This window comes from Talpa occidentalis, unplaced genomic scaffold (assembly GCF_014898055.3).
Source record: "Talpa occidentalis isolate TD23 unplaced genomic scaffold, MPIMG_talOcc4v2.1 talOcc4.17, whole genome shotgun sequence".
In the NCBI taxonomy this organism is placed as follows: Eukaryota; Metazoa; Chordata; class Mammalia; order Eulipotyphla; family Talpidae; genus Talpa; species Talpa occidentalis.
Genome location: NW_023601754.1, coordinates 45,204,664 through 45,217,608, shown reverse-complemented (window position 1 = coordinate 45,217,608; position 12,945 = coordinate 45,204,664). Strand labels below are relative to the sequence as shown.

Genomic DNA, 12,945 nt, shown 5'->3' with positions numbered 1-12,945 from the left:
GGGGGGTGGAGGGGGAGGGTAGATGGTTTTCCAGTCCAGGGCACAGGTGGGTTGGAGGGGCACCTCTGGCCCTTCCCGACATGAACCCTCAGTTCTTCCCTGCCACAGAGGACTACGGGCACTACGAAGAGCTGCCGGGGGAGCCTGGGGAGCACCTCTTCCCCGAGCACCCTCTGGAGCCTGACAGCTTCTCTGAGGGAGGGCCCCCAGGCCGGCCGAAGCCGGGCGCCGGTGTCCCCGACTTCCTGCCCTCGGCCCAGAGGGCCCTGTACCTGAGGATCCAGCAGAAGCAGCAGGAGGAGGAGGAGAGAGCGAGGAGGCTGGCTGAGAGCAGCAAGCAGGACCGGGAGAATGAGGAAGGCATGTGTCCTCCCCAGGGGCAGGGGCTCTCCCTGTGGGCGCAGGCCCCCGGCCGCTGTGCAGGGGAGAGGTGGGGGACGCCTAGGTCGGGCTGCTAGTTGGAGAAGAGCATGTGGCCAGGACGGACCCCCGCCCAGTCGTGAAGCCAGGCTGGGGCTGCCGCATGTTCCTGGAAGTGGCAGTCTGGGCTGCCCTTCTGTCTTGGGGGTCGGTAGAGCCCCTGATCCCATCCAGGAGGGTGGGGGGCTGGCCCTGGGAAGAATGGTGGCCGGGCAGGATTTCCCCTGTGCCTGTGCAGTGGCGGCTGTGGGGACACGCTCACGGCGCTCCTCCCCTAGGCGTTGTGCTCAGACAACACAGCGAGCTGGTTGCTGGCACCGACCAGTGGACTGTTAGTCCCCGCCAGCCGGCAGGCTGTGTGCTGGACCTGGTGGCTTCCATGCCAGAGTGAAATGGGGCGGAAAAATGGTGTCTAGAACCTGAGGCCAGAGGCCACGGGTGCCCTGACTGGAGTCTCTGGGAACAAGTGGGGACATGGGGAGAGGCAGCCCCACCCCTGGTGGCTCTGGGTTTAGCTGTCTAGAAGCTTGCACTTGGACCAGTTTCTGAGTGGCCCACCCAGCCCTGCTCCTCATGACCAGGGCTCCCTCCCCTGGGACTCCCGTGGTTTTGGGAAGGGCCAGGGCCAGGAGGCTGTGAGCCAGCAGCATGGGGAGCTGAGGCAGCTGCAACTGCACCAGGCCTCCCGAGGGCTGCCCAGGGCTGGGCCTGCCACGCAGGGGGTGAGGCCAGGGCAGTCCTGGGCTGGAGTCTGAGCTCCTCACACTGCCCGTGCCTCTATTTTCTCATCTGTCAAGTGGGCATGGTAGCAACACTGCCTGCTGGGTGGTTGTGAATGAAATGAAACAGGACTTAAAGCCGAGCAGTGTCCAGGAAAGCCCGCTGGCATCTGCGGCACCTGCCGGGCTGTGCACTTGGCCCCCCCTGAGCTCACTGGCTCTTCCTGGCAACCCGTGGGGTAGGGGTTCTTTAAAGGAGAAATTGCGCTTCTGAGAGGCAGAGGAACCCTGCACTCGGCGGGCCCTGTTCCCTGCCCAGGGGTCCAGAGGGCTGGTGGCCTAGGGGGCGGCCACTCACCCGTCCCTGCTCCTCTGCTCTTTCTCAGGTGACACCGGGAACTGGTACTCAAGTGACGAGGATGAGGGTGGGAGCAGCGTCACCTCCATCCTGAAGACCCTGAGGCAGCAGACGTCTAGCCGACCCCAGGTTTCTGTCGGAGAGCTGAGCAGCAGTGGGCTGGGGGATCCCCGCCTCCAGAAGGGACACCCCACAGGAGGCCGGCTGGCTGATCCCCGCCTCAGCCGGGACCCCAGACTCACCCGCCACGCCGAGGCTGCCAGCGGGTCGGGCTCAGGAGACACGGGGCCTTCCGACCCGCGACTGGCTCGCTCCCTGCCCACCGCCAAGCCTGAAGGCGGCCTTCATTCCAGCCCCGCTGGCCCCAGCAGCTCGAAGGGGTCCGGGCCACCCCCTGTGGAAGAGGATGAAGGGGAGCGGGCTCTACGGGAGAAGGCCGTGAACATTCCCCTGGACCCCCTCCCTGGGCATCCACTGCGGGACCCGAGGTCGCAGCTGCAGCAGTTCAGCCACATCAAGAAGGATGTGACCCTGAGCAAGCCCAGCTTTGCCCGCACTGTGCTCTGGAACCCTGAGGACCTGATCCCCCTGCCCATCCCCAAGCAGGACACGGTGCCCCCGGTCCCTGCCGCCCTGCAGTCCATGGCGGCCCTGGACCCCAGGCTGCACCGTGCCACCACCTCGGGCCCCCCCAACCCTCGGCAGCGCCCCGGCGCCTCCACAGACCCCAGCGCGTCCGGCTCCAGCCTGCCTGACTTTGAACTTCTTTCTCGAATCCTCAAGACTGTCAACGCCACCGGCTCCTCGGCGGCTCCGGGTGACAAGCCCAGCGACCCCCGGGTACGTAAGGCCCCGACCGACCCTCGGCTGCAAAAACCAGCAGATTCTGCTGCCTCCTCTCGGGCCGCCAAGCCGGGACCCACCGACTCGCCCTCTCCAGCCGCCAGCCCCAGCGGGGAGTCCTCCCCGCCAGCCACTGCTCCCTATGACCCCCGTGTGCTGGCGGCCGGCGGGCTGGGCCAGGGCGGGGGCGGCGGGCAGAGCAGCGTGCTGAGCGGCATCAGCCTCTACGACCCCAGGACTCCCAACGCTGGTGGCAAAGCCGCGGAACCAGCGGCCGAGGCAGGCGCCCAGCCCAAGGGCCCCGACGGCAACGGCAAGAGCGCGGCCACCAAAGCCAAGGAGCCCCCCTTTGTCCGCAAGTCCGCCCTGGAGCAGCCTGACCCCGGGAAGGCCGGCACAGATGGGGGCGCGGGCACAGCCACAGACAGATACAACAGTTACAACCGGCCCCGACCCAAGGCCGCCGCCGCCCCCGCCGCCGCCACCACCGCCACAGGCACCCCGCCGGCAGAGGGCACCCCGCCCCAGCCCGGCGTGCACAACCTGCCCGTGCCCACCCTCTTCGGGACGGTGAAGCAGGCCCCTAAGACGGGTTCTGGCAGCCCCTTCGCCGGCAACAGCCCGGCCCGAGAGGGCGAGCAGGACGCGGGGTCCCTGAAAGATGTTTTTAAAGGCTTCGACCCCACTGCCTCCCCCTTCTGCCAGTAGTGCTCAGCGGGGCCTCGCGCTCCCTGCACCTCCTTTCCCAGGGCGCTATTTCAGGGCAGCAGCCAGAGTTGGGGAACTCGCAGGGAGGGGGTGGGGCCTGGGTGTTCTCTCTTCCCTTTTTTCTTTTCAGTTTTCCTTTCGCTTTTCTTTCTGGAAGTAGCGCTGTCTCTGCGGCGCATAAACTGTACATAACTGTCTTGGTTCTGGTCAGTGCTGCGGGCGCCCAGGCCCGCCTGTGCACGTGAGCAGTAGCCAGGCCCCCGGGCTTCACCCCGCCGGGGCCCAGCGCCCAGGGACTCCCTGGAGGCCGGGCCCCCGGCTGGCGGCTGGGGTCTGCTTTTCTGGGCAGTTTGCCTCCCAGCCCCACCTCCACCCCCCCGGACTGAGAACTGGGCGCAGACGAGTCCCTGAATGCTGCGCACCCGCATGGCCCGGGCAAGGAGATGCCCCACGCGGTGGGCAGGCCCGGAAGCAGGTCTGGGCATGGCCGGGGGCGGCTCTCAGGCCCACCGGAAGCAGCAAAGTGAACGAGCGGCTGTTGCCGGGGAGGAAGGAAGCCCTTTAAAGCCACGCTGCTGTCTGCATTTGCGCAGGCCCCCCCCCTGCGCCGCCGTGCTGGTTCTCCCGACGCCCTCCCGCTTCAGAGGACTCCGGGGGAGACAAAGACCTGGAGGTGGCGGGGCTGGCGTGGGATGTGTCCCCTAAGAGGTGCCTCCAGGAGGGACCCCCCCGCAGCCCTTCATCCTCCGTCAGTATTAGCTGCCCTGTCATGGCTGGGCCTCCCTCCCGGGGCCGGGATCTGTCCTGGTCCGCAGAAGCCTGAGCCCCAGGGGCCCGGCCTGGCCTGGCCTCAGTGGGGCCAACTCAAGGATCCGTGGTGTGGCTGCTCCGCCAGGCGCCCACAGGGAGTCCTGGTGTGGTTTTTGGCAGTGTTCCTGTGCTCGCCGCTCGCTTCGTGCCTCCTTGCACCCGGTGTTCAGAGCCCATGTTTTGTTTTATTTTGGAGAGGCGGGGTGTGGTTTTCTCCTAAGCCGTCGGGTGCGCGGATCCAGAGGTGTGTCATGCTGTTGGATTTGTGGACACCTTGCAGACAGTGGGCCTGAAGAAAGGGTGGGACACTATGGCCAGGACATGGTGGGGGGAGCTCCTGGGCCCTCTCCAGGAGAGGCCCTGGGACCCTGCTGTCTGTGGGAGGTGTGGAACCAGGGGCCTGTGCCCTGCTCCCCTCGTCTGGCTGAGCCAGGAAGGAAGCAGAGACATCCGCCTGGGGTCCCACAGCTCCCTTGAACCCTGGCTGAGGTCCAGCCTGGCCGTCGAGCCCCAGAGGAGGCCCACCCCATGGACTTGGTCTCGGGAGATGGGCCCAAGGGGAGTTGGGTGTGGACCTGAGTCACAGTGTGCTAGGGCCGCGTGGGAAGTCTGCCCGCTGGCCATCTCCTGCCTTTCCTCCTGGTCCCACTGCCTTGCTTAAAACCCCATCTCTTTCGCTGATAATGAGGAAAGTGGGGACCCAGCCAAAGGGACCCCCGATCTCACCTCCTTGGGGTGGCAGGTGAGCAAAGCTCCTGTACCAACCTCCCTCTCCCCTGAGAAACTGTCTGGTGAGTGTGGGGCCAGGAGGGCTGGGGAGACAGCCCACAGCGCCAGTGTGCCCTGATGGGGTTGGTTTGGTTTGTCTTTTTTGTTTTTGTTAATATTTTTTTTTTTTTTAATAAGCAATCATTAGTGAGATTTTTCTTCAGCCACCAGGGCTGGTCTTGAAACAGGCTGCGACTTGGATGTTTTTGTAAAGTAACAACATGTGGTGACTCTTGGGTGGTTCCCCCCTCCCCCTCATTGGAGAATTTTCTTTTGTAAAAGAGAAATTAAATCCTTTTTAAAAACCGAAATCTGTGGATGAACTAGATGCTGAAAACCTTCCTCTTGGAATACTCAGCCTAAGAACCCCATGGGACTATGAATTACACGGGAAATCCTTTATTTGCCATCAGACCGAGCTATTAAAGAAAAATTGTACTGACCAGGATTGTAACAAAAGTGTAAATACGATTTCCGAGCTGAAAGTTGATGGTGCAAATATGTATATAACGTACTGTATTTTTACAATGATCGCGCATGACTCCCCACCCCCCTTTTTGTACTTCATATCTGTCTTCCAGAAATGTCACCTGCCCCTTCCCTTGTGGTCTCTTAATCCAATAATTGTATTACTGCCAGTAAAGGATGCAGTTATTTTAAAAAGCCTGGAGTTCTCTTCTTTCCGTGCTGCCCCATCATCCCGTCTTGGGAAGAAAGGGGTGTGGGGGCCCCTCGTCCTCCCGGTGCCTGGCCACTAGGTGATGTGTGTGGAAGTGGAGCCTCCAGCCACACCGGACTTGCTGTCACCTCCCACCGCTGCTGTGCTCCCGCTGGGGCCCGCCTCCGCGTCAGGTGACCCCACCGCAGACTTCCCCACTCGGGCTTGAGCCAAAGAGGACCTGGGGCTCACTGCCCAGCGTGAGCCACGGCCTTCCAACTGAAGGTGTGTCCCCTTTGCCATGTAAATGACATACACGCCCAGGAGGATGAGGATTAAGGTGAGGCCATCTTGGGGGCACCCTTCTGCCCTTTAGTTGGCAGCTGGCTTAAGCAGATAAGCTCCAGGTCAAGTTCAGAGTCCAGACCTTGAAGTCCTTCTAGTCTATCCGTTCCGAACAAAGGTCACTTCACCTGTAACTCAAAATTTCAGCGCCTTCAGTGTCCACTCAGCTAAGAATGTTGGTGGGAGGCCTCCCTGGTGGCCTAGGGGTTGAGTCTCAGCACTATCTGCACTATCACCTCAGCGGCCTGAGTTCAAACCCTGGCCAGGGAGCTGACCCACATGGCGCAGCAGACCTCTCCTGCCTCCCCCGCTGCTCCCCTCAGCAGTGTATTTCAGTGGATCCGCCTGTTCTGCTCCCCACTCTGTCTCTGGCGAATCCTCTTACCCCCCACACCTCTGGCCTGTACTCCAGGTCTTGTATGCATAAATAAATCTTAAAAAAAAAATGTTGATGGGGCAGTTTCAGCATTGGGAAAGTTCAAGTGAACCCCTAAGTTCAAGTGAACCCCTAAGATGGCCATAGGGCCATCTTCCCTATGGCCCACCTGGACAGACGGGAGGCCCTTGAGATATTGCAGCCTTAGCCTCCTTAGCCGAGCATGGGAGCAGAAACGGAAGCGTCTTCCTCTCTTTCTATTTCAAGTGCGTTGGCTTAATTCCTGGTGGTACAGAATCTGGAATAAAAACGAGCAAAGCCAGCACGCTTGGGCTGAGTGAGAAGAGCCAAAGAGTGTACATTTTTAAGTTTCACCTTACTTCCAGTTAGAGATGAATAAATTTGGGGACCCTAACACACGGGGGTGACTAGAGTTAGCAACACCAGCTCCTGTACTTGAAAGTCGCTGCGAGGGTAAATAGTAAATGTTCTCCCCACACAGGCCAAAATATGGTAACCCCTGAGCAGACAGGCCCCTGACCTTGCCATACAGTTACTTACGCAACACTGTCAACTGACATCTGATAAAGCTGCGGAGAAACCTCAAATGACATGTCTTCTCTTTTCCTTCCTGGTTATAAAACAACATAAGGAAACAAACAAACCAAAAAAAAAAACAATCATAAGGGTCAAATCTTTTGGAGAACTGTGCCCCTGCCCCCCCAAAAAAAGTGGAAAGAAAATAAGTATTACGGGCCTCCCCGGTGGCGCAGTGGTTGAGCGCTGGGTTGCGAAGCTGCCCGCGACCTCTGCGGCGCCGGTTCGATCCCCGGCTGCTCCCCGGCCACCTGAGGAGGGTCCCACATGGCGCACAGACCTCTCCTGCCGCCCGCTGCTCCCCTCAGCAGTGTACTTCGGTCCTTCTGCCTGCTCTGCTCCCCGCTCTGGCTCTGGTGAATTCTCTCACCCTCCCGCGCTTCTGACTGTACCCAGTGCTTGTATAAACAAACAAACAAACAAACAAATAAAACATGCCTCTATTAAAAAACAAAAAAAGAAAAAGAAAATAAGTATTACCCAGAATCCCATGGGAAGACCTTGTTCCCTCACCCACACAGTGCTTGCAACCTTCCTCCCACGCTCTCTTCTCTGGATTCACGTCTACTATTTCTGGAAGACATCCCTGAAGTCACTCTAACAAGGAAGAGAGTGAGTGGGCATGGGGAGAACGTGATGTGTGTTATTTGGTCAAAAAAAAGGCATTATACATTCCTGATTTCACTAGCTTTTCCTAAAATCCTCTCTAGCACCTTCTCCATTTCTGCCTGTGTAATTGAACCCTCAAGGCCTGCTGTTGTGTGTAGTGCCACCTCCCCTTCTGGGGGCCTCCATTCTACAGTCAGATTTCTAGGGTTTGTTCTGGTTTAGTTTTTTTTTTTTTTTAAGTTTATTTATTTATTACTTTTTTAAAGATTTTTATTTTTATTTATTTATAAAAGCACTGGGTACAGTCAGAAGTACGGGAAGGTGAGAGAATTCACCAGAGCCAGAGCGGGGAGCAGAGCAGGCAGAAGGACCGAAGTACACTGCTGAGGGGAGCAGCGGGCGGCAGGAGAGGTCTGCGCGCCATGTGGGGCCCTCGCCCGGCGGCCGGGGATCGAACCGGCGCTGCAGAGGCTGCGGGCAGCTTCGCAACCCAGCGCTCAACTGCTGCACCACCGGGGAGGCCCCACACATTTCTGTTTCTTTTTAAATATAGACAAAGGGAGTGAAAGTTCTCATAACAAGGAAAAAAACTGTACCTATGTGTCAGGGTGAATGGTGTTAACTAGACTATGATAGTATTATATGTATATGTCAAGTTATTATGTGGGACACCTGAAACTAGCATCATATTCTAAAGAGATACACTGAAAAATAATCTCAGGGGCCTTCATGGTGGTGCAAGGGGTCAAGGGTCAGCAGTATGAAGCTATTGGCAGCCACTGCAGCACAAGTTTGATCTGCAGACCTCTCCTGTCTCCCCCGCTGCTCCCGTCAGCAGTGTATTTCAGTCAGTCTGCCTGTTCTGCTCCCCGCTCTGTCTGTAGTGAATCCTCTCACCCCCCACACCTCTGGACTACATCCCAGTTTTTGTGTGCATAAATAATAAAAATAAATCGTAAGGAAAAAAAAGGAGGTACTTTCTTCAAAAAGACCTTCGCAGTCAGGAGAAATCTGCAAGCATTTCAAAATCCACCAGCAAAGGCATCGCTTGTCATGGGAAAATGGGAGACAGCAAGAGGAAGTTGGGGAGAATAGGGAACTAAGTAACTAGAGGGGGTGGGCAGGAAATGTGTCTTTTTGGGGTCAAGGGACTCTCAGGAGCTACTGCTGGGGCGGGTTCCCCAGGCAGCACTGGTTGGTCTTTGGGGCCCACTGCTGTCCAGGGCCAGTGGGGAGGAGAGAAACCTGGCTAATATTTGGGCAGGGCAGAGCGATGGGAGAACAAAGAGGGAAAATACGTATAAAAGAATAAAAAAAAAGAGGGGCCTCCCTGGTGGCCCAAGGGGTTAAGTCTCAGCACTATGAAGCTATCCACAGCCACTGCAGCACGAGTTCAATACCCGACCAGGGAGCTGACCCACATGGTACAGCAGACCTCTCCTGTCTCCCCTGGTGCTCCCCTCAACAGTGTGTTCTAGTGGATCCGCCTGTTCTGCTCCCCACTCTGTCTCTGGTGAATCCGCTCACCCTCCCTGCACCTCTGGCCTGTACTCCAGCTCTTGTATGCATAAATATTTAAAAATCTTCTTAAAGAAAAAATTTGATTTTGCTTTAAAAAAAAATTTTTTTTTTCAGAAATGTTTTTCCGCTTTGGCAAAAGTAATTTTTTAAAGCTCCCAGATGATTCGTCAGTCACTGATCTAGTAACAACTCCAGGTGCAGCCAGCCAGCCAGCCTTCTGATCTGTCTTTCAGAAGGGTTTGTTTTCTCTGCCCTGACCCAGTCTGGCATTCAGTTGCTCCCCCCTCTCTCATCCAGGCAAAATCATTTCGTCAGCCAAGAATGTGAAAAATGTCTCTCAAATATTTTCAGTTCCTTTTTAATCCCACTTAATGCTTAACTTTCATCGCCAGCCACCAAGCTATCTATTACAGTCCATTTGAACTCCCTCCCCACTGTAACCCCCTCCACGAATCCAAGCTTTCCCAGTAGGGAGAAGCAGAGGTCAGGAGAGCCCTGGCCCTGGAGGCCTGGTAGCTAAGTTTCCAGAGGGAAATGGAGAGCTGTGGACTGTCCCCTCCTCCCAGGAGGGTGTAAACTAGGGCAGACATCACCAGATGCTCCTTTAAAGCTTCCTCTGGCTGCTAAACCCAACAGAGCCCTGTAGTCTGAAGACACAGACAGAAGATGCTATACCCCAGCTTGAAATCTCTCAGTGGTGCATGTCTCACTGCAAATAAAACAGGGAGCCTTCAACAAGGTCCCAAGACTTCAAGGTGACCCCAACCACCTGACCCCCACTCCCATCCACTCTGATTTCCTTTCCTCCCACCTCCTCCTCAATCACTGTGCTCCCACCTGAGGGGAACAGGGGTGAAGCAGGAGAGGTATGCTGGGCCATGTGGGTTAGGGATCTCCAGGGATCAAACTTCTGCTGCAGAGGCCGCACTTTTGAGCCACCAGGGGAGGCCCTTTTGCTAAATTTATTCCTAAGTGTTTTTGTTTTCCAAACTGAATGTAAGGGAATGGTTTTATTTGAATTTTTAAGTTGAGGTCCAAAAGTCATATAACTTTTCATTTCAGGGGTGTAATTTATAGGAAATTATTCTTAATCTCACTTTACAATTATTTGCTGCTTGTGTATCAATGTAAATTTGATTTTATATATTGATTCTGTATCCTTCAACTTGTTAAATTCACTTATTAGTCCTAGTCGTTGCTTTATCGATTCTTTATAGTTTTCTACATAAGTAACCACATCATGTGCAAATAGTGAGAGTTTTGCTTTCCCCCCTGTCTGATCTTTATGACTTTTAGTGCTTTTTCTTGCATCACTGCACTAGATGGGGGCACCCTGGAGACAATGGTGGGGGCTGTATTCGCAAAATGCATCGGTTTGAACCATTTCAACTCAATGCTGGGGCAAAAGAGTCAAGATTTACTGTAATATAGAAAACTTCATTTTGTCAAATAGCATCTCATTTTACGTCTGCATAGAAAAAAAAGACAGGACAAGATTATGACAAATTATTAGCAGTAATTACTCATTGGTGGGATTAAGGGTGTTTTACTGTCGCCTCTGGGATCTTCAAGATTTTGCAAAGGTTCTATATTAAACTCCTCAAGTTGCATTTTGTTTACTGGCCGCTGGACTTATTACCAAAACTACAAGTCCCAGCAGACATCGGGTCTTTGGGTCCGCCCGCCCTTCCCCCCCCCCGCCCCGCAATGACCACTGGTATTTGTAGTCCTGCGGTAGAAGCAAAGTGGGACTCGCGGTACCGGCACTGATGACAGAGGAGGGAATCACCGCCAACCTCGACCAATGGACAGTGCACACCGGGTCTAAGTGGCTTGCGTGTGACCAATGGGTAGCCCCGAATTCTGAGTGACGTGCAATTTAGCCTACTGGCGGCCCGTGGGGCGGGGCGGTGAGCGGCGGCCGTAGTGCGAACCATGGGAGGCGGCTGGTGGTGGGCTCGGGCCGCCCGCCTGGCCCGACTCCGCTTCCGGGGGCCCCTGCTGCCGCCTCCGCGGCCCGGAGCGGGGGCGCTCGGGGGTCCTTTGCCCCCGGCCACGGCCCCCGCGCCGGGGCTTCGCCGCCCCCCGTGTCCGAGCTGGATCGCGCGGACGCCTGGCTCCTCCGGAAGGCTCATGAGACAGGTTCGTGGGCAGGGGCTGGGGTCGGCCCGGGGGGCCCCGGGGGCTCGGGGCAGCCTGGCCGTCCGCGTGACGAGTGGGGCACGGGTGGGGCTTCTGCTGCAAACAGGGCGGGCCCAGGAGGGAGAAGGGCTTCCGAGGGAGCGCAGGGAAGCGCCGGCTGCCCGGGCGCAGGCGGTCCGCCTCGGAGCAGGGCTTAGGATGCAGCGGGGATGCGGGGTTAGGGGGGTGCGGGAGGGATCGGGCTAGGACCGCCGGCCTTATGGAACTGAACCTGGCAGGATGAGAGGGGCCTCCAAAGAGTGCTGAGGAGAGGGGAGTTGCTTACAAGAGGGGTCCGCGTCGCAGGGGCGAGTCTGAGTGCAGAGGGGTGCGCTCTGCACGAGGCGGCGGCTGTGCGGAGCTCCGAAGAGGGGCAAGTTCCGGATTGGAGGCGGGAACAGCCAATAGAAGAAACGCTCTGGGCTGATTGGAGGGCGCGGGGATCCGGGCTGCAGGGCTTGGGGGAGCCTTGGGAGGTAGAGGTCCCGAGGGGAGAGGACGGGCCGTCCGGGTACAGGACGGGATTGGGGGCAGGGGGGTGAACGACATCAGGGTAGCGGAGGGCGGTGCTTCAGGTGACCTGAGGGGTGGGGGTTGCCCCAGAGGGCTGAATGAAGCGAGGGGGTGACCTGTGGGGATGCGCATGGGAGGGGCTGTCCAGCATGGTCTTGGGGTCTTTCCGGCCTCAGGCTTCAGTTCTGTACTCGGGTCCTAGCTTCTGCCCCAGTCCTGCGCACTGTCTAGAGTCTGACAGTGCAGAGTTTGGGGAGAGATGGAGAGGGTTTGGGGTAGGTCGGAGAGGATTAGGAAGGGGCCTCCAGGGAAGAGATTGGATTTGGGGCGGGTTAGGGTGAGAAGCCCCTGAGTTTGTCTGGGCCAAGGGGTGGGTGAGGCTGATGATTTCCCTCTCCCTCCAGCCTTCCTCTCCTGGTTCCGCAATGGGCTCCTGGCCTCTGGCATCGGGGTCATCTCCTTCATGCAGAGTGACATGGGTCGGGAAGCCGCCTATGGTGAGTGGAGACCCCCATTCTCGCCCCTTCCGGGTCACGGGGGATGTAGAGCCCCCGCCCTCCCAGGTCAGGGTGGGCTCCCTCCAGCCCGTCCACCACCGGCTCCCACCGGCAGATGCTTCACCCTCACTGGTGGCCCAGGTCGTGGCTGAGAGTCCTGGGCCCAGCCTCTTGCCCTCCAGCCCTGTCTGTGCTTCCACCCAGCTCCCCCTCTGATCCTGAACCCCCAGACTCCATGTCCAAATCCTGGACACCCCCATACCTTCTTGGTCCGTGCTGTCCTCTAGAATGCCCCTGCCCCTGCCTAATACCCTGACCCCTTCCTTGCCCTTGAGTTTGCCCCACGCCCCCCCCCAGCGCCCCCTGGGTTCCCCGAGCCGCCGGCTCCGCGGATCTGGCTGCCCGCCCCCGGCCTTCTCCGCCTGGGCCGCGGCGCCCTCCGCTGACCGGCCTCCGTGCTCTCCCACAGGCTTCTTCCTGCTGGGCGGCCTGTGCGTGGTGTGGGGCGGCGCCTCCTACGTGGTGGGCCTGGCGGCGCTGCGGGGGCCCATGCAGCTCTCGCTGGGGGGCGCGGCCGCGGGCGTGGGGGCCGTGCTGGCCGCCGGGCTGCTGTGGGCCTGCGCCGTGGGCCTCTACATGGGCCAGCTGGAGCTGGACGTGGAGCTGGTGCCCGAGGACGACGGGACGGCCGCCGCCGACGGCCGGGACGAGGCGGGGCGGCCTCCGCCCGAGTGAGCAGCGGGGCCGCGGGGAAGGGCGGGGCGCCGGGCGGCCCGGGGCGCGGGGCCATTAAACCTCGGCCTTCCCTCGCCCGCTGGTCTGCGTGGTCGTTCCTGCTGCGGGAAGGCTGGGCTGGCGGGGACGGAGCGCAGGGAGGTGGAGGGGGGTGGAGAGAACCGGGGAGTGGGGAGAGGCGAGAGGAGGCCCAGGGTGCCCACAGACCGAGCCAGAGTGGGGAGCAGGCCCTTTATTCTCGGAGCGCCAGCTGGCGAGAGCCCTGTCCCCCTCCCCACCCGTCCTCC

The 12,945-nt window shown here is 58.7% G+C and overlaps 2 protein-coding genes across 6 annotated transcripts in view; both read left to right on the top strand.

Moving 5' to 3' along the window:
- Positions 1–5,330, top strand: part of ZC3H4 (zinc finger CCCH-type containing 4) — a 33,492-nt gene extending 28,162 nt beyond the window's left edge. For 3 of the 5 annotated variants that reach the window (XM_054697258.1, XM_037516849.2, XM_054697259.1), the window contains 2 exons: positions 109–360; positions 1,526–5,328. In XM_054697258.1, coding sequence (XP_054553233.1) covers positions 109–360; positions 1,526–3,048 — 1,775 coding nt within the window. In that variant the 3' untranslated portion in view covers positions 3,049–5,328. Of the gene's footprint in view, positions 1–108; positions 361–1,525 lie in introns of all 5 variants that reach the window. The other 2 variants (XM_037516848.2, XM_054697257.1) reach the window with 2 other exon arrangements.
- Positions 5,331–10,667: 5,337 nt separating this feature from the next.
- TMEM160 (transmembrane protein 160) lies at positions 10,668–12,732 on the top strand. Its single transcript, XM_037518190.2, is given in 4 exon segments — positions 10,668–10,749; positions 10,752–10,874; positions 11,831–11,923; positions 12,393–12,732. Coding segments are annotated over 4 exon segments (564 nt in total). The 3' UTR covers positions 12,659–12,732.
- The last annotated feature ends 213 nt before the right edge of the window (positions 12,733–12,945 follow it).